General features: G+C 42.7%; 1 protein-coding gene across 3 annotated transcripts in view; it reads left to right on the plus strand.

Moving 5' to 3' along the window:
• Positions 1-25,167, plus strand: part of MAD1L1 (mitotic arrest deficient 1 like 1) — a 375,955-nt gene that overhangs the window by 193,445 nt on the left and 157,343 nt on the right. For all 3 annotated transcript variants that reach the window (XM_075058834.1, XM_075058837.1, XM_075058835.1), the window contains exons 14-15: positions 13,568-13,656; positions 22,255-22,345. In XM_075058834.1, coding sequence (XP_074914935.1) covers positions 13,568-13,656; positions 22,255-22,345 — 180 coding nt within the window. The remainder of the gene's footprint in view (positions 1-13,567; positions 13,657-22,254; positions 22,346-25,167) is intronic.

Below are 25,167 nucleotides of genomic sequence, written 5' to 3' on the forward strand. Positions count from 1 at the left end.
TACCTCAGTTCATAAATTTATCAAGCTTGTCTTGAAACTGCTTTGGTTGTTTGTACCATTGGTATCATTGAAAGGCTGCTCTGATGGCTGAAATCTTCCCAATTCCAGCTGAAAATATATGTGCAGTTAATATAATTTTTTTTTCTCGTGCTAATGTTTTCCTTAAACTACAGTGACTGTTCTTCCTCCCTCATATTTATGCTGTGACATATTTATGGAGACCAATTGTTCTCTCCCAGCATTTCATTTGTCCAGGTTAAACAAATCAAGCTCTTGCAGTCTTCTCTTAAAACAGGCTTTTCAGTCTCCTCACGAATCCTGCAACCTTCTTTAAATCTCTTCCTGTTTTTCTGTGCCTACTTTGAAGATGAGTAACCAGAGTGGTCACATCATTCCAGGTGATGTTCCAGCAGTAGCCTGTACTGAAGTATCTTCTACAGGAGCATCTAGTACAGGCAGGTACTCCTCTGTCCTGGATACAGCTCAACTCTTCCATTTCAGAATCACATTACCCATTTCCACTGCCACATGGCACCGATGTTCATCGTGTCATCAATTAATCCACCCAGCTCTTTGTCCTCTTCTCTAGTTTGTGACTGATGAAGACTCAGATTGTAGGATGGGTTCTAGCTGTTGTGAGACTTGCACTATTATTTCAATTCTGCTGCTGTTCCTTCAGTTTGCAGCTAGCTGCTTCTGTCTGATCTATTTATGCTCCTTTATGATAAAGCCTCCCTGCTTTGTGCTATCAATAGTTGTGTTTGTGCGTTTGTGTTTTTTGACCTAAGATCTTCAATGAATTTTGTTTGTTTTAAATATGTTTTCATGATCAATGCCTGAGAAGTCTTTTTCTCTATCAGGTAGTTTTATTTCAGCAGAGCCTTTTGTTGCTTGTTTGCTCTGTAAATACTTCACAGTGTTTGTGTTATTCTTCACTTTGTCATGTGGTCCTGTTAATTTAGAAATGTGATTTGTTGGAATGAGGGGGTTGAGTGTGCAGGAGTCATCGATGCCCTGTTTCAACTTTTCTCCCTGTGTTTTTACTGCAGAGCTTTGGTTCTTCAGGTAGAGTAAACCCCTGGAACAGAGAGATGGGAGTACTCAGAGTTACTTTTCTCTTCTCCTTTACCTAGCTGAGAGCTCTCTCTCAGTGCTTGTTGTAAACAAATACATTAAAATTAGTCCTTGCTGTTCCCCACTGTGTAGGAATATAGTGAGCTCTGAGGACCAGAGACAGCATTTTTTTCCTTTCTTTTTCCTCTCTTAGCATAGGGAATGATGAACAGCCTCGGTTGGTTGTGTTGCATCTGCTGCACATTCCCTCTTGGAAAATTCACGTTCAACACGCAAAACTGTGGCAACATCAGGAGCATCTATTGCATGTGACTGTGGGAAAAGTAGAGAGTGTGGTGGAAGCTTTGGGATCTTGGTAGATGAGTGCTGACAAACTGCCTGTAGACTAGAGAGGTGATCAGTGCTTTACACTTCTGCATGTTAATATCTCAATGCTATTTTAATTAGGTTAGAAGAGGAGACTTAGTGAGTCAATTCTTGTGGTTTATCTCTGTTTTAAAAATCTAGCCAGGCACATGGGATCAAAGAGTACATTCCCTTCAAATTAAAAAGAAATAAACAGTCTGTTTAAAAGTCCCATTACACAAATGAACCTGCTGTTGGATCCATTAACGTGAAAGTTTTATGGAACTCAGCAGCACCGTTTGGTTTCAGCAGGACTGTTTTCATTTTCTCATCGAAGGCAATAACAGCTGACATGGGGTTAGGACTTGCAGGAGGAAGAAACATAGCTGCCTGAAGTGCAGAGCTGCCTTACTGCTGCTCCTCCCTTTGGGCTCCCTGTGGGACAGGTACTGCCGTATTGCAGGAAAATAGTCTGACCCAAACCTGAACAGCAATTCGAGCTCAGATGGGATGCATGGACAATGATCTGATTCTCAGCCCATCATTTGGAGAGGCCTCCATGCTACAGGTGTACCCATAAAACCCAAGCTGTACTGACAAACGCAATGGGTTGCGTTTTGGTAAAAAAGATGAGAGCAGCTGCTCCACTTTTCAGCTTGGAAATAGGTTGAGAGTTGATAACGTGCTCTCACCTTTGCATTGCAGGATGATAACGAACAAGGATTGGGGAGGGGGAAGGGGGCAGGGCTTTTTTCCCTTCAGTTGTTGAGGAGAAGAGAAAGGTGGATCATTTTCCTGTGCAGAGGACACTGCTGTGCTGCAGTTAGAGTGGTCCTGTTGTCAGTGTTGCTGCTGTCACTGTAAAATCTGAGTTACACTGTTACTTGGTAAAATAAAATGAGTGGGACAGGGATATTGTCAGAGGCCTTACTATAGCAGCTACAGCCTTGAGGTACAAAAGGCATAATTAATATGCATGCAAATACTGTGCTTTTCCAGGCTACATCCTCCCTCAGAGTCTGTAAGAAGTTTATGGGCTATCTCAGACTTGTGTCATTCAATTTAGTTGAACTAAAAATTCCTGGAGGGTGCAGGGGCTCTCTGCTGTGGTCAGCACTTTGAGAGGTAGGAAAAAGTTGGGTGAGAGGTCCCAGATACTTCTAAGGTTCAGTAATTTCTGCTCCTTTTTTCTGCCTTGGAGCTTGGAGAAGCTGTAGAAGGAACATGTGCTTCCAGTGCATGTCCAGACAGGGAAGGGAAGACTTGGCCTGTTGAACAGTCATGTTGGGATGGGACAAAGTAATCATTAATCTCTAACTTGCTTGTAACGAGTACGGAGACCAGTTTCTTCCTGCTTTCACAGTCCTGGGAAGCGGTACCTGCATCAGAGGAGGACCACCCTGAGAGATCTGATCCGAGGAATGCAATTCTGGAGGCACAGTTTATCCTGAGCATGAGAGGTTGAGAAGATCTCTAGCTATGGGATCTAGGGGGACATTGAGAGCGTGTACAGTGGATGTGCCTGCAGATTAAAGGTTGCTGGATACTTTTCTTCTTGCCCAGGGCTGGCTCTGTGTGTAGAAAAAGGGAGATAAAGTCTTAAAAAACATGAATTTTCAAGACTGTCTTAGTCCTTGCACTGACAACCCGATCAGCTTGCTATGTTACTTGTTTTGCTTTTGATCTTTGTGTCTCAGTGCCCTTAGAAGAGCTTGTTCCTGGTGTTTTTTGCCTTTGGCTGATAGATGCTGGGGGTAGGTAGTAGTGGTGGCAGGCTGGGGTCTCTCTGAGCCACTCTGTCAGGGCAGCAGAGTCCTCCAGCAGGAGCTGTAAAACGTAATTTATCCACAGAGACAAGAAGATCATAGAGCAGACTTTTCCTGTGACCTCTTGGTAAATAATGAATGGCAGTGCCCTGCCTCTTTGGAATCGCTTAATTGAGGCTGACAACTCTTTGTTGTATTACAGGATCTAGCTTGTCAGGAGAATTTTAACTTATTTATGAATATTTCATTAACCTCTAAAGACTGGCTGTATAAAATTGAGCTCCTGCCAGGCCCTGTCCTGTTGATGCTGTATTCCGTGCTAATGTCATCCACTGCACACCTATTACACCTTCCCTCCCCTCCGAGCTGGACCTTGGAGTTTATTGTTGGTGGCAGCAAGAACATGTTCACCAAAGATTAAAATGCCAGGTTTCTGCTTTGGCACCGGAACTGAACATACGGTATTTGAGAGGGAATTGCTTTTTGCTTTTCGTTCTGTGATTGCTTGCTGGCAACTGAAGGGGACCGCAGGCATAACCCCGAGAGGCTAAAATGGGCAGAGCAGTCTTGGCAGGGCCCTGTAACCTTTGCTTTTTGGCACAGAGAGAGGTTTCCCACTTCTTATGCATTAAAAGCTCACTGCTTGTTGTCGCAGGAGGGCCTCAGGATGGGTCATTTAGCTAGAAAACCTTAAATCTGCTGCCTGTTCTTTGGGGAAGGCTTTGGGGAACAAGACTCCTTCAAGCGTCTGCCACTTCTTGAAGGCAGCTGGGAGGCTCTGTCAAGAGAGCTGCTGCTTTCCTATAGATGGATCCTTTGCCCCATCCTCATATTTCCTATCTCTGGTTGTTCAGAAAGCACCCTGAGCATGAAGTTCTGCTGGCCCCTGCTCACCCTCCCTTTCTCTGCTGAGATGTGCCAGAAAACAGTGCTCACAGCTGTAGTGAACTGCAGAATTAGCCTGGAGATGCAGTGGGAGCAAGAGGGCTGTTCTTAACAGCATGTTGAAGTACAGGCTGTGGGTTGTTGCATGTGAGTTGGAGCAAGAGGATTAAGTTCAATTTTCAAATCTTGGTGAAGGCTCTTTTGCTTCCCTAGAATATTAAGCAGAGGTTGATTACACTGTATTTATGTTAGGAGACGAAGGAACAAAAATGGATGTTACATTCTTCTTTCCTTTCCCCTTTGATCTTCTTAGGTGGTTGGTAAAATGCATAGATTCTTCTCTGACTGTTTATTATGTGATGATTTTTCAAGAAGAAATCTGATAGGGGGGAGCATGGGGCCAGGTAAGAGGTGGGATTACAAGCTACCATTTAATGTGAATTGTTGACTGAGTGCTCCAGAAACTCCTCGAGGGTATATTTTCAGGAAACAAACTGTATTCATACTTTGTATGGAGGAGGTATGACATCTTTTCCAATTTATTTGTTGCTTTGCTTGTGAATTACAGCTGCTAGAAGACTTGCTTCTAGCAAAAGTGCCTACTCCTGCATGAAAGAAGTGACCTGTGTGATGCTCTTCTTCAGAGCAGACAACCTCATTGCACCGGTGCTGTGGCTGCACTGGACGGGGTCGCGGCACACTCAGTCCAACACCTTGACGGATTCCCTAAAGAGACTGTTATTCTGTGTTTTGCTGTTCTAACCAGCAGTAATGGGTAGGAGGTGTCAGCCAGTTAAGGCTAATTACTCCAGAGTTTCTTTCTCTCGGTGGACACCAGCTGTTTTGTTCTCTCTGGTGGGAGGAGCTTTCGGTAGTAATTAAACGGAACAGTCATCTACATGCTGGTGAAAGTGGTGGAGCGAGGCTGATAACAGCAGAGAGACTCTGAGCTGAATGAACATGGAAATGAGGTGATCTTTCTTCAGAATGAGCTGTTAGAGCAAAGAGGATTTTTGGATGTGAAGCTGTCAGGGTTTTTTGCTGTCGTGCAGTGGTGGTGGGGTCTCACAGCGGCACCTGGGAGCATGGACAGGACAGGGCTGCAACAAGGAGGAAAGGAAGAGATTCCTTGTCTGCTCCTTCCTCTGGGAGTGAGAGTTGAAATATGTAATTATACCTGAATAAACTCATGGTTTAAGTTAACATCTCCAGTTCCCTTGCTCAGTGGGTCTCTTGCACAGGATATTTGCTCTTCTTCCCTGTGAACATTGCAGTTTTGTTCATCTTGAGCTCTGAGCCAGCTCCCATCCTGCTGAAATGTCCAGTAGTGCGTCTTTCCAAACTGTCACATCTTGCACCCATCCCAGAGTACCGGAAAGAAATAAATAGAGCATAAAGTGGGGAAGAAAGCTCAAGAAGACAAAACTGTCAAAACTATCCTAAGTTGGCACCCACGTGATGACCGGTGTTGCACATTACTTGCTGTTGTCATGGGATCTGTGCTGGTGACCAGGGCGGTTGCCTTCAGATGTGCTGTAGCATCACCAGAGCATCTGTCCTTCAAACAGAAGGACAGGCTCCTTCCAGAGCCGGTGTGTGGTGGTGTATATACCACTTGTGAACAAGGGCCCCAAGTGTTACACCGAATGGGTCAGCTGGAGCATTCAGGCTATTGACAGCTCCAGGGTTTTGCACGACCTTCTGCATCTCCAACTGAGATGCCAAATCTTGGTCCTTAGTGCATTGCTGCAGGGTAACAGTATCAGTACTGTCACATTATCCCCTTTTCAAGTAATAGTCCTATTTGCTGTAGATTAAAAAGCAAGAAAGAAAACAAATATTTTCCTGATTTTTTTTCTCTTAAGTATTCCAGATAGGAGTATTTGAAAGCACTTCCAGTTAGACATTATTGCTTATCAACAATAATCTGCCGCTGCATGGAGCGAGTGTGGGGCTCTGCGGTTCTGCTGGGGCAGGATGCAGAGATGACCGAAGGGAGGTGGGTGAGTGGGGAGGGTCGGCGTCTGGCAGCGTTGGGGTGTGAGAAGAGACTTAAGTAGGGGCAGGAGGCTGAGTCCTGGGGCGAAGGTGTGTTGCAGGTGTTTGGGGAAGAGCTTGTTGGATGGGCTGGGGGTTTGGAGGGTGTGATGTGATGATGCTTCCTTCTTCACACGCCTGCAGCTGGGCACACAGCTCAAGCTCGCAGCTGATGATGGGAGCATGGTAATTTTGGGACCCCCGTGGCATTGGCCTTATTTTGGGAACAGAAACGGTTTCCTCTAATACCCTATACCATTGTGATTACATATGGAAACCTTAGGATAACTAGTTTAAATAGGGTGTCTGTGCATTCATCCTCTTCAGCTGCTAGCAGCAGAGCTGTGTTCCTTTGCAGCGGGGCTGAATTTGGCTCACTGAGCTTGTCTGGAGTTTCACCAAGTTACGCTTGTGCAGCACAATGTAGAGGGGAGGTGTTTGAAGAAAAGCTGTGGGCTGCCTGCAGATTGGGAATCAGAGGGGAGAAAGGTGAAAGCTCGTTAGGGCTCCCTTGGGGTAGATGAATTAGTTAATGACTATGCTGTGCTTTGAAAATGCAAATGCTGTGTCAGAGCTAAGTCTGATTATAATAATCAATCTTCCTTTTGAGAGGGTGCTGGAGATGGGGAAGGGGAGAGGGACGAGACTGGGGCTGAATTTTTAGATCGCAGGTCTGAGTTTCTCTGCTGTCATTAAGGAAACCTGATGTTGCCCGAGGGGTCAGCAGAACCAGGGAGAGGCAAAAGGTGAATTTGGGAGGAACGATCCTTGCAAGCACTAGTGGCTCCTTGACAGGCTGAAGTTAATTTTGTAATTTTGTTCCTTATGATTGTCCTGCCTGGAAAGGGAGGGGTTGGCGTCTGCTTCTGTGTGTGAGCTATCCCTGCTAATAGGAAAGATAGAAACTGCCTCATAAGCAGGATCCTCTGGGGATGGGAGAGAGAGGAGGGTGGCTGCTGCAGACGTCCAGCGGTGACAGCTCCTTCTCCCTTGGCAGTTTATTCGTTTGTAGCAAGCATTCCTAGTAATTACGCCTCTTAATTTAGGAGAGCGAGTGGGAGAAAGGAATATAAATTTGTGTATTAACTTTAGAGATTGGAAATGGGGCAAGCGAACCTTCTCTCTGGGAGATTATATTTGGAAATGAAATAGAATGACATTCGGTATAAACTTGAAAAATTGCTCTCTTTTTATTGCAACAGGAGGAGAAAAGCCACAATCCAGACTGTATTGGAGAGAGGGAGAAGTCAGCATATGTCCGTTTCACAGTTTGTGTGTAGCTACAATAATATATATGCATGAATACATTTTTAGGAAACTGTTTGCTAGAAGTGTTGCTTCTAGCCCTGTCTTCTCAGTGATAAAAGAACACCAAGTTTGTTACAGATGGGTAACCCGTAGAAACTGGCAACTCTGATCCAGCTAGCCTTTGTCTTTAAAGAGAAAAAAAAATAATTTTTTGCTTCAACAAAGTTTAAATAGGTAGTTCTAAAGCACTTTTTATTGAATATCTGATTTTCCTTGTCTTTATTACTTTTTTTTAACAATAGCATCAAGGACTAATTTTCCCAAGAAAATGTACCAACTAATCCTGGGCTGCTTAGCCTGTTTCTAAATGGCATGTAATATTTTGTTTTGCAAGTGTTGTCCTGTTTCTTTGAAGAAGAGTGAAGTTTACTAAGAAATCTGGTGAAGCTTAGTTATCCCCATGTGTACTTCTCTGCAGATGTTTTAGGGGAACAGCCTTTCAGAATGTCAGTGGGCTGGGCATATGGAAGAGGTGATAGTTCTTTTGCTGAGCAGAATGATCTATGGAAGTGCTCAGTGTAGTGTCTTACTACCTTGTAGCATTGCTGCACACCCAGCTTAAACTCACTGGCGTTCATGTATGTTTGGTTTCTGTCCTGATGCCAGATATATAAGCTTGTAGACGACAGGAGGGCACCAAGCTTGCCATGCCGCTCTGTGGGAACAGAGGCAAATAAGATCCTTAGTCACTGCTACATCCTTTGGAGAGAAGCACAAATAGCATCACTAGAATAACTGGCGTATCAAGCTCCTGGGGAATAGTAGTTTGCCTGTTTTCAAACCTCAGCGTATGGGTCATACTCGGGGTCCCATTTCTCTGTTCTTGTCTATTTTAGTGTACACTTTTCCTTTCCAAGTCTGCTTGGTTTTCATACATTTAAATATTTATGTATTTAAATAGCTTCTTGAATTGTGTTGAGACTTGTAGTCAAACACAACCTCTCAATTCACCTTTCCATGCTGGCTCCGTGCAATTCAGTTCCTATTTATCTTTGCCTTTTAAAATCAGCTCTTTTGCTGAGGAAGGCCTTTCAAAGGATGTTGCATCAGCCCATTGTTAAATAAACCTTTAGACGTTTATAATGGATTCAGCATTTCCTGCTTTTTACAGTTCCAAGAATGCTGAATGACGTGCAGACACACTTCATCAGGGTAAGATTGCTGTATCAGCCCCTCACTAAAATGCACTCATTATTCAAATAATAACTCTATGTCTCCAGCATGTGTTCTGTGAAATACGTGTACATGATGTGGGCGAATAAACCAGCCCCTTCTTTTCAACATGCAAATGCTAACTTTAGCAGTGAGTTGAAATACTTCAGATTTTGAGTCCTTCACTACCCAAAATGAGGCACCTGAACGGAGATTTGGTCATTATTGTGGGCAGTGTGTTAAAATTTTCAGAAGTTCTTAAACACCGTTTTCAAAGGGGACTGATTTCATTTAGAAGTTTAAGTCCTTTGATAAGTCTCATTTTGAAGATGGGATGTGGACAGTAGTGGTCAGTAGGATGCTTTGGAAAGGCTTGTCTTCGTGAATGCTGAAGCCCGCTGGAATCGAGTGGAGGAACAGCAGGTCCGTGGCATTGTGGGGCCTCAGACTACTTGTTTTGGAGGGGACAAATATGGGTCAGAAATCACAAATGCCAGAAATATACCAAGAAAATCAGGTCTCTAAAGTAAAGTTTTGTTTCTTCTAGCTGTCAGGAGATGAATTTATAATTTTATGTTTCTCCTGTCATCTCATATATCTTTAAGTAATTCCTACAGAAGAAGGAACTAGCAAGGAACATACTTCTTACACTGCTGTGGGTGTTTGCTATGTCATTAACACTTGGAGGAGAACCACCATCTTGAAATCCTGTCCAGGCAGGTTTAAAAGTGAGGCTGAAAGAAGAAAGTTATTTCATTTAATTAAATACTAGACAAAAATCCATCCATGTTCTTCCTTCCTCTTTCTCGGTTTGTAAATAATGATGACAGTACTTATTTTGGAAAAAGTATTTGCATTTCATCTTCTGGGGCACTTGCATGTTTATGGAAGTGGACATTCTAAAATTATTCTATATACTGGATGTGTCCTGATCACTTTCTATTGAGAGCAATAAAGCTGGACTGAAATTCATGCTTGTGAAGTGAAAGAGAGTAGAAAAGGTTCAGGATAAACAGGATCATTTTAGGTTGAGAGCAAGAGGCTCCAGTATATTTTGAGAAGAGAACATCACATAGACAAAATGTTAAGTACCTGTTTATGTGTTTTATTCGCAACTCATGGGCTCTGACATTACTCATTATTCTGCCTTTTCTAGTGTCATAAAAACCTTGGATAACTTTAAAAAAAAATGAAAATAATAGCTTGGTTTCTTTTCAGGTTGCTAATGTGTTCTGTACAGTGTGGGTATTGCTGGGGGTCTGATGCTGGGCGATATTAACCCTGAAGCTCCTGCAGAAGTTGTAGGTATCTCTTGTGCAGTTTTCAGGATAAGAGATACAATGCTGGATTTCAGGACAATGTTCTCTTTCTGCTGTCAATGCTAGTTAAAAAAGCCAGATCAACATAAAAGAGAGCTAAAGGATCCAAGCCTGACCTAGGTCATTTGGTACTGAATGGGGGAATACAGCAATGAGGTGTAATTTGAGCAGCCCTTTTCCCCTCTGTGCTGGGTAATGGCTTCTACTAGTTTAATGTATTCAAAGTAATAAAAGTTTAACTCAGACAGTTATATAAAATTATTGATAAAAATTGGAAGAGTTTAGACAGGAAAAACGAGTTAGTCCAAAAAGCAGAAAATGCCTGCTGAAAGCGGCATCTGATGAACAAGAGAGACTAGGACTGGAAATTAATTGAGGAAAAGGGATGTGATAGTAATTAGGTAGTGAAAACAGCAAGAGGGGACTGGGTCCCTCTCCTTATCCCTTCTTGAGGCCATTCTTTGCCACTGGTGCCGAGAGGACAAGTGAACAGGAAAGGACAAACTCTGCCACCGCGGTGGGTCATTTCACGTTTATCACCTGGTCCCTGGAGCTATCCTGAGTGCTGTGTCAAAGGGAATGGTCTTGGTAACCTCCTCTCCTGTGAGGTTTGCACATAGTGCTGAAAATTATGTAGAACATGAGGTTGTATTTCTCCTATTACTGCCTTCCTGTTGCTTGTTTTCCTCATTCGGTTTTGCCGCTTCTTTCTCTTTTCTCTGCTTTCTGTCTTTGACTGCATCACGCACAGAACTGCAGGGAAGGTCCAGCTGGAGGAGCAGGTAGTGGCAATGTCTGACGCAGCGTTACGCTGGTACGAGTGTGCCAGGTCTGACCAGAGGCTGGTGACATCATGTTCTGCTTGCATTGTCCAGCAGGCAAAACTGCAAGTACGAGGAAGGTTTTATCAACAGATTCTTTATTTTTTGCTCTTTTTTTGCTGTTCTCTTCATTCTTGTTTCATGAAGACCTATTTGCCTGCACTGTGTTGCCTTTGGAAAAGCAGAATTGGATCCCAACAATAAGCCATTCCATCTTATGTCAACTAACTTTCTTTTTGCCCTGGAAAAGACATAAATAACATAAATAACATTTTCAATATCTTCTGTGAGATTGGCAGGCAGGGATGTTTTCCTCACTGAAACCCTAACAATTAAAGGAAACCAGCATATTTTGAATGAAATATTTAACACCTTAATTGTTTTACTCTCTTTTTTCATAAATGGTTAGTGAGGTTTTACTGACAATAATTTGCTGTGGCACAAAGTTGTGCCTTGGCCTGAACTTGAAACTCTCCAGTAGTTTTAATCCTAGTTCTGGGAAGCAGGTCCATGTCAACATTTAATGGCTCAAGCCAGTTTCATCTGTAAACATATCACTGTGCCCTCCTCTCCCTTCTCACCTCATGCACATCAGATTTTCAGTCCAGGTAGTTTTGGCACTCGAAAATTGGGAGGATGCAGAAATGACATAAAATGCCCTTACAGTCCCTGCGCCCTTCCCTCCTCATTCTCTTTCAACGGCTTATTCTTAGAAACCCAGCAGAATCTCATCACACCGTGACTGAGCGTACCTGGCACTAATTTGTCACCACTGTATATCAGGCGAGACCTGCGCTGATACTTTTCACGGCAGCATTCACTTGAGCATGTGTGCATTCACTCTCCCGTCTCCTTTTCCCATTACACACTCCATTTTTTTCCTTTCTACACAGCCAACACAAGAAACCCCAGATCACAACAACAGATTATTCGCCCACCCGCTCTGCCCCCCCTTCTCCCCCGAGAAGGCGGCCGTGATTTATCTGCTCATGTCGCTGAACAGGTGGCAGTCGGGCTCAAGGCTGAGCCCGCTTAGCCAATGATAAATAACATATTTACAGGCCCTTCCATCTTCAAATGCTGTCCACATGCAGTCCAGAAAGCAGCACAAAACTCTTAATAGCAAACACACCCAGGCTTCAGCAGACGTGGGAAAAGGGAGATGTAATGAATGTTTTCCTGCTAGAAGTAGGTTGGAATTGAAGCCTGCTCCTCATCCTGGTACCTTTTATTCACATTCCTGGAATTATCTGGCATGCTTGCTTTATCCCCAGCCATCTGTGATGGGCTGAGCTGGGAGAGATAAGCTCAGTAATCAGAAAATTGAGGGAAGCATTTCTGGCTGTGATAATCTTATCAGGCAGCTAATATACATTAACATTTGTACAGCCTGATGATGCAGGTGGGCCTTTGCTTATTTTTCCTTCCTGGATGCCTTTTGACAGGCAGGGGGAGAATGCAGGGCTTTGGGGTGCCAGGGGGAAACTTGGCGAAAACGTCTTTTCTACCCTCTCTCTTCTGCTCCATCCCTGTGGTATCAGAAAGGGGAGGGAGAATAATCCAACCATTCCTTTTCTGCCCTTTCCTGCTAACAGTGCTGCCATGGTCTGTCTATCTTTTCTGGTAAGCATGGAAGGCCAAAGAGGCAATATGTCAAAATTTCAGTTCGGACTGAGCAATATAACTGCACATGTCAATATGCTCTTCTTCCTTGTAAAATTGGGGAGTTTCTGCCAGCTTGCTGTCTTTGCAAGAAGTTTGCAATATGATTTTGCTCTACAAGTCTAATCTGTGCTATTGAATGGAATGTTGTATTAATGGATTATTTCTCTGATGCTGAGCTCTCTGTGGTCATAAGTTTTGCACCTATAATTAGGGCTGGATTGCTTATTGTTTTCCTACTGAGTGAAAAATATAGTTTCTGTCAATAGATTTATTAGGGGAATTAGTTGCCAGATGGTAAAAGACAGGTGACAAAAGGAAATCCAAAATCTCAAGGAGGAGTGTAAAGGAGGTCTTAGCTGGGAGAAGGTGCTGGTACAGAAGTTTGAGTATTCTCTAGGTGGTTTGTCTCTGGTTACACTTCATAATAAATCATTTTCTGAGGGGTTTTGAAACAATTTACTTAGGTAATTTATCAGTCTAAGCATTGTCTTCGTAGCTGAATTAGGGATACAGATTCCTGTAAGTCAGGGAGCCTGGGAATGGTAGAGTCTGGGTAAGAAGTTTTCATGTCTGTAGAGTTTTGAAGTACTTTCTTATGAGTTCCTTTCCAAACAAGGCCAGAGGCAGAAAGTATTCTTAATTGTTTGTTTGTTCCACCAGAGCTACCTGAGCAGCTACTTGAGCTAGAATTGTATATTGGAAAGTGCTGGAAATATTCCCCAGTCTTCTGGATTCAGTGTATGTGTCTGAGAGTTGTCCTGAACAAGGCAGCATAATCCCGTGGTTCATTTCTTCTGGGGAGCAATTGAAGCTAAATGAGGTTGAATTGTCAATACTGAATCTCGGGTGCCAGTGTGCTCCTAATACCACACAGATAATACTCTGCATCCCATTATCCGTGGGGGGACAGGTAGGGGAAATACCTGGAAGAGAAGCAGAAGCTTTGCTTAGAAACCATCAGCTTTCTGTGTGTCATCTCCCGTGGAGAAAATGTTGAGGAAGGCAAAAGAGATTGCAAAGGGAAGCAGGGTTAACAGAGGTTTTGACATTCAACACATGAAGAATTGTGCTTCACATCCATATCCTGAGAAAGGTCTCATCTAGGCAGAATATCAAGATTTCTTCCTCTTCCCTTTGCTGTTCATGTGTGTCCCTTATTAGTACTGGAGGAACTAATGCCTTTTCTCTTCTGCAGCTGGAGGTGGAGATGAAGGTCCTGAAGTCTCAAGAGTGTACAGCTGAGCAAAGTACTGTCATCACCAAGGAGGAGGTTGACACGCTCAGGTAGGCAAAGCAAGGAGAAGGCTGAGAAGATTCTACTATTTTCGGTGGAACTAATGAGAAGGGAAATGCGCGGGGTAGTTTCACTGCCTGCTGTGGTTATTGCCATCTCATGGTAGAGCACCAGGTACAGGACCTCACCATGCTGCAATGCATGAAAAAGTATATGCGTATAAACTGCCTATGTACATAGGCTGCCTGCTATTCAAGGAACAGCGTGGTAGCATTGATAGAACGTATTTTCCTTGTATTTTTGAAGTAGGATGTTCTTTTCCTGAGCACACTTTTTACTTTCCCGCCAGCTTTTATGGACATGAGAAATCCATGAAGCATTATCAGAAAGCCTCAGCCCCTGATCTTTCCTGCATTTCGATACTTTGTAAGCTTTTCTGTCTTTTGGGAGGCTGGAGGCTCTTTTCCTTTAATGTTTGGGGTCTCTTGCTCTCAGTTAATTCATAAAACTGGCTCCTGCGTCACTATTCCCCCTGTGGACTTTCTTTCCTGTGGAAACAGCATTGCTGTTTGTTTCTTATTTTGACCAAATCTCGACTGTAAATACAGGATCTGTTGGCATGTGTGTGAAGAGGTTTAGAATCCAGCTTTTGTGATACTGATGTGTGTGTAGCACTGAAGATAAAAGAGGGATGTTTCCCCTTGTGCATTGCTGCAGATGGCAGAGGGGTACCTGTTGTGATTCAGTGAAAGAGAAGTTACAAAACAGCGTTTCGGCAGAGGATACATGAGCATTTACAAAAGCTACAGTGAAGGCAGACAACCGTTCCATGTATTTATTAAAGCATTTACAGCTTCCATTCCAAAGCAGGGAACACAGTAAATACTGAGCCCAGAAAAGTTCAGCTGTTTCTGAATGTTTAATAAAGTTCCTTTTATTTAAGCTGAGCAAATCAGATCTTGACAGGCTGAGTTTATTCTCAGCTAATGTAACACTTTGGCTGGAGTTTCACTTCTTAATTCTTTTTATATTTTCAGCTCCATCGCTATAAAGCGTTACTGCCTCATAGGACTGAAAGCAAGATTTTGCAGCAAGCAGAATCTTGCAGAAAGCAGAAATTACTGGCCTGTACGTTATGACTTTGCTCTTGTGCTTTGCCTCTGGAGCTTGTTTTATGGCTTTGAAAGCCCAGTTCCATAGCAGCGGGGAGGTGTTTGAAAATAACACATGTTCAGCTAAGCTCTTCCAATACGTTTTAGGGCTGTACACCTAATCTTAGGGACTCACTTCTATAGTTCCCTCAGGGTGGTGTAATAGTTTCGGAGACCCAAGGCATACATCTCCCTTTTTTATTCTATCATATGTTTGAGTTCTGGTAAAGGATAGTATGCTATGGCTTCCCTTTTTCAGGGGGATAAACCTGTCTCCATCTGCTTTTGTGTATTGTGGATGTTTGTTTGACCTGAGCTCATTCAGGTTTTTCCTTTGCTAGGGTGCACTAGACCCTCTGAAACCTGATGTTTGTACAGCTGCAGAAGTATTCAGCATCTCCTCAGCAACATTAAACCCATCACTCCTGATTAATAATATGCCCTTATATCAGTAAAGCCAGAATCCTGTTTGCTGCCTTCTGGGAGCTGAAGGTTTTCAGAGTATTTCTACAGTACCTCCTCAGTCTCTCCCTCCCAGGGTTGGTATGGGCTGCAGCACCCTTTCATGTAGGAGACGTTCAGTCTCTTTATTTTCACCTCCAAGACTCATTATTTGGTGTTTATCTTCACTGAACAGCATTTGCCATCTATTAACTGAGCAGCTTCAGGAACAGCGTGTGTAGGGGGAAACAGCTGGATTGCTACATAGCCCAGGACCACTTCATATTGCACAAGGCTCTTGGCAGTGGGGATAGAGATGTCTGGTTTCACCCTGAATTAAAATCTATTTTCTGGGCAGGGACAAGTGGAGCTCACAAGTACCTGCTTGTTAAAACAGGATTGTGGTGTTTGGTTCGGCTCAAAGGTAGCCCTAAACTCCCCTAGGTAATGTTTTCTCTGTTTTTAAAGAATTTCTTTGATTACTAACCTCATCTCTCTCCTCCTTTCATGAAATTGCATCAAACCTTTCACACAAAGTATGACAGAAACACAGGCCTGTTCCCAGTAAAGCCGTTGATGGTGCAGAGCTACTCTCCAGTGATGAACCATACACTGAAAGCTGTTTCAGCAAAGAGGCTTCTGCAGTTGTTTCACGGTGATATTTTGTCTTTTCTTCTCTTTCCCATTTCAGTACCCCATGCTCCTGAGGCTATGGATGCATAGAGGCCACAGTCCCAGGATCTAATTCCAGGCTGTTTCTTCTGTCGCTTTTTACTGAACCACTTTTTGTTGTTATGGCTGATTTAAGTACTTGTCCCAGACCCCGATGCTAGTTGTTTAGCTACAAAGCTGTTCCAAAAGGCATGGATTTGTTTGTTTTTAATCACCCTTTTCACTGCTCAGCTCTAACAGTAAATGGCTTGGTGCAAAGTGTTCTCTTTCTGCTGGAGCTCTCTTTGCTGCAGAACTGGTAAGCCAGTCCCTGCTCCTTTTTTCTTACTGTTGACTACTATTACTGCTTCAGGTGTCTTCTCAGACTCTCAAGCACTCCATTCAGCATTGCAGAATCGACTCCATAAAGATTTTTTTCTTATGCTTCTAGACTTAAGCACTCAAAGGATATGCTTGGGCCTTATTTTGTGTTTTCTGGCACTTTCTGTGCGTTGGACAAGAAACTGGACCAAGTTCTTTCTTCACAGAGGAAGCTCCTTCTCAAAGTAGCACAAGATAAATGACTATCTTCCCCCAGGCTTTTGGGGTTCAGGAATAATGTGCTGTGGCTCACACCAGAACAATCCTCATGGCTCGGCTGGCTGTGTCCTCTCTGTACAGCAGAGGTGAATGGCGTAGCTGTGATTAAAGAACAGAAGGGGTTTGGAGGAAAACAGAGATTCATATGGGAGAGGAATAGGTCTGCTGTGCTCATCATCCTCCTGTGTCCTTGTGCGCCTCAACAGGACTGGTTTACTCAATTTTATGTAGCTGCTAAGGAGGAGCGAGCAACGTGAGCTCCACTGTTACTCCTTCCTTTTACAGACTGCTGCCAGAAATTAATTCTGGCAGAAAAAAGGGGAAGAATGCAAACTTTCAAACTGGAAAGTGGGGAAAGAAATGCCACAGCTTATGAGGGAGTTATTTCCATTTCTGTAGTTTATTGTGGTCTTTGAAATCCCATTAACCTACAGTACAATGCATCTGTCTTCTGGACTGAGCCCAGCCTCTCCAGTTAGCTGCTGTCATGAAGGAATGTGACAAATAGGGGAAAACCAGCAGAAGCCAGCGAGGGGAGTCTGCAGAGCAGGAATGGACTGTGAGCCTCCAGGCATTTCCATATACACCCCATGGTTAGAAGCTAACTTCTGAAAACAAAAGCAGGAGAGACATAAAGGAGAAAAAAAATCCATATTAATCCCTTGAATCTGTATTCACCTCCCGTGAATGAATGAGAGCTTTTAAAAATGTATCTTTTGCCTCATTTTTCTTGAGCATGGAAAGTAAATTTTCAGTGAGAAACTTGAAAGACTTTATCAGTTTTTCCTCCTTCTCTTGAGAACAAAGTGCTCTTTCGTCAGACCTTTTATAACTTCAAATGTGAAACTCTCTCCCAGCATCATCGTTTCTGAAGAGACAATAAAAGGCAGTGCTAATGCTGTCATTTCTCACACTTCTTGCTGCTTCCTCTGAAATCATTTTTGTTTATATTCTGCAGATCTTATGAGAAGAAAAAGCGGTCAAACTGTTGAGTTCATGCACTGTGGGGTGTAGCAAAGCAGAGAGCATTTAGGCATTAGCACCTTTTAGAGGGAAGGTGGTAACTGCAGAAACTAATATTTCAGAACCTACAAATAAAAGTAATATATTTAAAAAGAACTTCACTAAAGACTTAAGTGGCAACGGCTGAAGGACCTTTTCAGCTGGAACAAATCTGAACTTTTTCCTTCTGCTGTCAAACTGCAACCCCAGTAAATCCTAAATGTTTTCTGTGGATTTAGTGACTGGGTAGAGTTACAGTAATTCAAAAGAAATTCATGTCCTTGCCAATGCCTATTAGTCACACTTGCTGGAATTCTGTCTGCTCTGCTCCTAACACCATCTCAATGCCATCTGGATCCCTTAATAGCATCTTCCCAACACATACATTTTCTGCTCCATTCAATGGTTTCCTGTTCAGCAATAGCTTTTCCACATGGCCATGTCCTCTTCGCAGATGGGGCCTCTGTGAGACATGTCCTCGTTGGCGATATCCGTGCTGCTCTACAGGCAATCACATAACACATCCAAGAACACTAAAAACAAATAAAAGAAAGATAAAGGGGTGATGGTGGGGAGTTGTCACTGGTTAACTCCAGTGAAAAGCTCTCGACCAAGAGAGACTTTTGGAAGTGCCTAGATGCTGTTGAAAATCAAACAGATTCCCCCCGTCTTCCTTTCTAAAATAGGAGCAGCCTGGCCTTTCTCCCTAGCAGCTGTTGCTCACCATCTAAGCATTTTTTAGATAGACCGAATGCATATGGTGGGATGTCTCCCAATTCTCACAAGTGTCGTTTCAGGAGACCTGAGGCTCTAGGGTTTTTGTGATTATTTTTTCCTTATTGCCCCTTCTAATTTGGAACAGTGAAACATGCAATGGAGGCAATATAAAGCTCAGTTTTTAAAAGTGGGAAAATCCACAAGTTGGAGCAAATGGCAGTGAATCTGTATTCTTGCACTAAGTTTGATCTTGTGAAAGGCTGCGGAGGTGGTTTGAATTTACCGTGTGCCTGTGGAGCCTTCAACTCTGGGTTAAGCTGTCCGCATGTGATGCGGGAAAAGTCTTCCAGAAATGCGAAGAGATCTTTGCCAGAGTTTAAATATTTTCATGTTTTCAAACCTCTGTATGGAGAAGTTGGTAAATTTTCCAGAAATTAATCCAAATGATTTTTCCCTCTATCACGAAACTTGAGAATGGTGTCAGTATTTCAGAAAGTAACTGATGTTTCTTCCTTCCTCGTGCTGCAAGGCTGCTTTTAAAATGGGCGCCAGCATTCATTCCAGGCCAAACATTAAGTTGATAGATGGTTGTGCTGTACCCAGATGTTTCTGTACTCTGCTTTTTTGTGGTTCTCACATGAATTTATCTTGGATTGTTCTCCCTACCTGAAAGTAATAAGTTGAGGCATGCAAATTGGTGATAAAATAGCATCACATATCTTGTGCAGATGTCCCTGGACAGAGAGAGCACAAGGTGCACGCAGACTGGATGCTGGTGCATCCCAAAGCAGTACACAGTTGGCCCTGTACCTGAGTTTACGTAAATGAAAAAATTCGAGTGCCAAACAAGTAAATATTTTTCAATATTTGACTGCTGTATCTTAACCACCAGCTGCAAATGCTTTGCTGTGTTTATATATAGATAGGATTTCCCTTGCTTCTCTCTCTTTGCCATTGGGAAGAGTTCCCCAGGGCTGGAAAGCAAAGCACAAACTGTTTGCTAATGGTTCTTAATGCTTTCCCACTGGAGATCCAGGACACTTAACAGTGTTAAAAATAGGTTAGAAGAGGGATAAGTAGCGAAAGCGTTAGTCAGTCCTAAAAACCTCTCTGGTGCAGAGGTTACAGCAATGTTCCTGGTCCTCAGCGCGGAGCAAGCAGCAAGTTTTGTCCCTGAAGGAGAGCAGAGCCGAGGCAGCGTTGGAGGGCAGCTCCCTGCGCACGGTGGGAAACCCCACGCTGTGTCGGGAAAGGAGGATACCCCGATAGCCGGGGTACCGGGAAGGAGCAGGGAGCTGAGGGATGAGCCCAAGGGCGAGCTCACGGGGGAGAGGCTGTGAACTTCAGCCATGCTCGCAGGAGCTCTCGTGCGTGCTGCCGGGCGCAGAATACGCGGTCCGGGTATGTCTGGTGCCTGACTGTGAGCACCCTGGGCTTTGAATCATCGCTGTTTCTTCAGAGAGTCACGAAGGGCATGAACGAATTATTAAATCTTAAAATTGCAGGTGAAAGAGCACAAAAATATAGTGACTTAAACCTACCCTTGTTGCAGCTTGCTTGTGTCTCTGATCTTTGTGAAGTGTTTTCTGGTGGCTGCTACGAATGATTTTTAAAGGGCAACTAAGAAGCCTGAGCTTAATCTTCCACATGGAGAGAAGTTCTGCAGGCAGACAATGGCAACATCACAGTCTATTTGGGAGGCTGGATGGGGAGAAATTTGTTCTAAATTAAAATTCAACATGTCAAGTATGGAGAAAGTACTGATGAGAGTCCTGTGTCTGGCTCTGACCTTTCAGTAGCTGCTGTGCTGTTGCTCCTCAGAGAAAAGCATTGCTCTTCTTGTGGCCTGCTCTGCAATCTATTTAGAAACATGCTATTAAAAGCACTAATACCATTTTGAATTTCCATTTTTTCCGACCTTTTCAGTCTCCTGCTTCTTCAGCATCCTCCATCCCCACTGGCTTTGTGTCTCTTCTGGAAATTATTGATGATCTTTTTTAACGGCCTAGACAATGCTAAAAGCCGTTCCTCGGCATTTTAGAAGCTTCCAAGAGTGAAAAAAGATTATACTTTAAAATATCTGAAAATTACCAGCAGGGGTCGGGCTTACAAATAATTTAAGCAATTGAAGCTGCATATTTTTAAAGGAGACATTTCTGTGCTGAACATGTTGTAGATCAACTGGCTTCTAAGGAGAAGTTTGTAACTTTTGCCCAGTGAATAGGAGAGATGACTTCGTTGTACCTGAAATTTCTGTTTGGGATATTGGCAGGCGGGTGCTTTCTTTATTGTCACGGCGTAAGGATTTTCAGCTTAATATAGATCATTTAAAAGTTACTATTATCAAGCAAGATAATTAATTTTAAAAAAAAATTCTGGAAAAGGATCCTGAGAAAATTGAATGCAAAGATCAATGTTAATATGCAGTAGTTGCACAGTTAATCCCAGGAAGTTAACGTGAAAGGTGAGTTTCTTGAAGCAGCATTAAGGGTTTTGTACTCTGTACTTAAATGCAAGCAAAAATGTTCTATCGAATGTTTTGTAGTAATATCCCCTGCCTAACAAGTTTGATAGAGTTCTCTGAAGGATTCAACAATCATTTGACTAAGGCTAATATGGTTGATATAATACATTTGACCTTTCAAAAAGCTTTGAGCCAAAGGTCACAAAGAAACTTCACTCTGATGGAATAAGAAAGAAGGTTCTTTCTTGGATTAATAAGAATATAAAAATCACAGAGGGCTGGCTGGTCCCTGTGTACTGTCTGCTGGGATGGCTGGTGGTGGATGACCATGCAAATAGGGCAAAGCTACTGGGGTACTTTGCCAGAAGGCTCTCCTAGCTTCTAGTGCCTTGTCTCCAGGATTTCTGGAGCCAGAGATAATATAACGTCTTTCTACTTTGTAAACCTTGATGCATTTTTGTTCCATTAATTTCCATATGTAATACAAATTTAAAAGACGGAAAATCAAAGAATAAATGTTTTCTCAATACCGAGGGTTTTCCACTAGGTCCTAGAATGGTTTTTATTGGGAACTTGTTGTCCAACACAAAGAGGTGTTTGTGAGTAGTGAGGTGACAGAATTTGAGGTAATATGAAATTATTCAGCTTATCAGACTGTTCAGAGTTTCAGAAGAATCTTATTCTGCTCAAGATGGGAAATGAAGTTGTACGTCAATAACTGCAAAACCCATGTACATAAGAAAAAATGCCTTTACTTTTACTCCCACAGTAGTGGGCTCTAAATGAGCTGTTATCGCTCAAGAAAGAGATCTTACATTATTGTGAACAGTTTTCTAAAAATGTCAGGTAAGTGCTCCTCAGTTAAAAAGACAAATAGAATACTAGGAATTATTAGAAAAGAAGTTGAGAACAAACCAGAAAGCCTCATTATACCACTGAATACATCTGAGTGCTGTTTGTAGTTCTAGCTTTTCTCATAGCAAAAAGTCTGTATAAAACTTGAAGAAGAACAAGGAAGGGCAATAAAGATGAGCAGAAATATGGAAAAACCTTGATGTGAGGAAAGACTAAATTGAGATTCTTCAGGAAATAATAGAGGAGGCCTGTAAAGTGGTATGGAGAGGGGAGTATGGTACAATTATTCACAACTTTTCATAGCAGAACTAACAGGCCCTCAGTGAAATAATCACATGTGAAGTACAAACCAAAATGAACTAATTTTTCATACAGCACATAATTAAATTGTGGAACTTACTGCCAAGGAGTGTTGTGAAGGCCAAAAGTATAAATCAGATCAAAAAGAGATTTGATGCGCTCATGGAGATTTTAGCTGTTGGTGGTTGTTAAACATGATGGTCTAGACTCAGTCTGTGGTTCAAGAAGTGTCTAAGTTGGATTTGCTTTATATTGAAGTTGTCTATTTTTAATATACTTTTACAAATTATATTTTCATCATACAAACTTGTATCTTTTAGTCATGTTTTAACTGCTTCAGTAGTGCGGCTTTGTGGTACCAAATACAGAAATAATCTGATACTGCTTGTGATTTCATGTTTTACTTGATTATTTGTGGTGGGACTGTGCAGGGACACAGTGTCTATTAACTTCCCCTTCTTCTCCAGGCTGAAAATTGAGGAGCTGGAAGCTGAACGCAGCAAGCTGGAAGAGGAGAACAGATCTCTGGAAATGAAACTGGAGAAGCTAACTCTGCAGGTAGGAAATGTGGAGCTCCAGAGCAGCTGGAGAGCCTGATGTGGTCCATTCGCCATAGCTCTTCTAACAGATGTGCCAGAATGCTCGCAGCATGCAGCTTCACTTCCCTCAATCTGGGCAAGGCATTTTTCAGAAGCTTATGCAAACTGCACCAACACACCTGTATCTCTGACTGTGTTATTGGAGTGTTTTGATGTCAGGTGCAATCACACGAATGCAGTTGTCTTTTTCAATGCCTTTGCCTAGAACCTCTTCTTTTTCTTCTTGGAGCCTTAAAAACCGTTCCATTTGAAATAACTCCACTACCATCAGTTGTCTGTCTCCAAATTCATTTGTGCCAAAGTGGACGTGCAGACAAGGCTTAACAGCACTGAGCTGATATGAAAATTTAAGCTCCATTCGTACTGAAGACTCCACTGCTGCTATCAGCAATGGAGACCACCAGTTTGTGGCCTCACTAGGTAGTAGTTTTCTAAGCCAGGAAGCATCAGTGCTATTGAGAGGACGACATGGCAGCATCTCCAGGCCACAGAGATGGAGCGCAGAAGATGTGGAGTCAGAAGGACAAAAGAGTGTGTTTCTTCTGCTGTGCTGCTGTGGGTGTTTTACCTTTTCCTGAGGTGGTGCTGTCCTATATGGCAGAAGGTCTTCAGCTTCTCACTCTGGATAGATCTGTGAAGTCTCACCCTCCTTGAAGGAGGGCAAGGGCACCTGCAGCGGTTGAGTGGACTGTCTATTCAGCTTGCTTTCCTTCTGGGAACAGCTTGCCTGTGCAGAGGAGGGGCATGGGAGTCGCTTCAAGCTTTTATAGTGTTTCCTGTTTGAAAGGTGCTGGAGCAAACAAGAACCTGAGCCTGTTTGTTTAATCAAAGCCCATCCTGCTATGAACACTGTTATCTCTCCCTTCTGTTCTCTCTGATATGCGGAACAATTTGGCATTGTAGCATTTCATTCTCTTAATTTTTCTTTCCTTCTCTCTTCTTTTTTTTCCATTTTTGTGTAAATTGCTTCATGGTAGAAAACCTGCAGGTTTGAAATTACCCAGATTTCAGACAGACCATTGATTTTATCTTGACACCTATTAGAGGCGAATCAAATCCTTTTTTTTTTTTTATTACCAATTCCTAGAGACAGGGGAAGTGACAGCTTTGATAAAGCAGGGAGCTAAGAGCTGCTGAGCATCTCTGCTGAGCCATGTTTAGTGTGAAACCTGTCACCCGGCTCTCCTTTAATTGGTTTTCAGTCATCAGAAGGAGATGAAAGCTTTGGGCTGCTGTTTGGATGCTTAGGTCTCCAACAAACACAACAGCAGCTTTGGTTTCAGAGCAGATTACAACTCACTCAGGTCACATTTAATCTGCCAACATTGCCTTACAATGGGTGTTGGCTTTCCAAGAAGGCCTGACCAGAGGAATTCCCTATTTTCCTTGTGATATCTCAAGATGCTCTGCTTTGTTTGCTCATACTGCTCTTGAGATGCCAAAACACCAAGTTTTTTAAATTGCACGTTCAAAGAGGAAAGGTCTGAAGTCTTCAGTGTAGTTTTGCTAATTGTCTGCCTTCTCGACCTCGGTAGAGGAGATCAGCAGCAGCTACCATTTGGATAGCTGAGCTTTCACAGTACAGAAGAGTAATGTGGTGATAGGAACAAGATGGGACCTTCATACTGTGGTAAAGCTACTATACGATAACAGTTGTACTGTTCACAAAAAAGGCTTTGAAAGCTCGTCACAGGATCCCCATGACCTGTCTCATTAATGGTGCTCGCTGTTTGAATGCAATATTGTGCAGGTCAGGGCTTTGTGGAGGGAGTGGGGGAGAACAGGAATGACCTGCAGATAGAGCAGAGTAAAAATTGTATGGGAAGGATGAGGTAACATGTAGGTGTGGAAAAAGAGAAGGTGGTCACCTGGCTTAGCGGGTCTAGGAAAGGGAAATCTGCCAGTCCCCCAAAAGGCTAATTAGTGAGCTGAATTAAGGTAATCGTGCTCTTGCATCTGCTTTGCCAAGGCTGAGGACATGGCATTAATTCTTTATTTAACAGGAGGTAGCTCCCACCTTCCTTAGCTTCTCACTTTACTTGTGTCTTAGAAGACTGGATGCCAAAAGCACCTTCTCTGAAAGAGGAGTATAGAGGACAGCATAAATAGAGGAATATATAAGCTGAATACTGAAATGTCAGTATTGATCAGTGTGTGCCTACCTGAATGGTCAAGATTTGAGAACTCCTCAGAGGGGAAAACATCAGCCTTCCCATTTTTATTCACCTTGAGAATCAAATATCTTGACTGGCCAAGCTTAGAATGACTTTTTTTATAAACACATTGGAAGAAGGTTCCTTACAGTGGGAACCCACTAAGTTAAGGATAAGCTTAGAAATTCACCTTTTCTATCAGTGCTGAGAAAATACACTGAAAATATTATTGTACACTCAGATAAGGTCACTGAAATGTTGCTAGTTTGACATGTTATTTATTCCCATCTCTGAAAGAAATCACTGGGAAATGATGGGTTAAAATAACATCTCTTTATCACAAAGGGAAAAAAGGCAAGACAAACTTCATATACAGAAATCACAAGAAAATTTTACTGAGGAGAAAGATGATTGAAATTAGAAACATGGGAAAAGCATGGCATCAAATGAAACAAAGGTGTAAGAGAAAGTAGGGGGTGACATTGAACAAGGTAGGATGAGGGCAATTTCTGACAAATCTTATTCTGCAGTTTCTTCTGTTTTAAAATAAAATCTCTGACGTTCTGGAATTGTATCTACCAAATGAAAGATACATAGAAGGGGTGTATTAAAGTTGTGAATTTGGAAG

The sequence above is a fragment of the Buteo buteo genome, chromosome 27 (assembly GCF_964188355.1).
Source record: "Buteo buteo chromosome 27, bButBut1.hap1.1, whole genome shotgun sequence".
Classification (NCBI taxonomy): domain Eukaryota; kingdom Metazoa; phylum Chordata; class Aves; order Accipitriformes; family Accipitridae; genus Buteo; species Buteo buteo.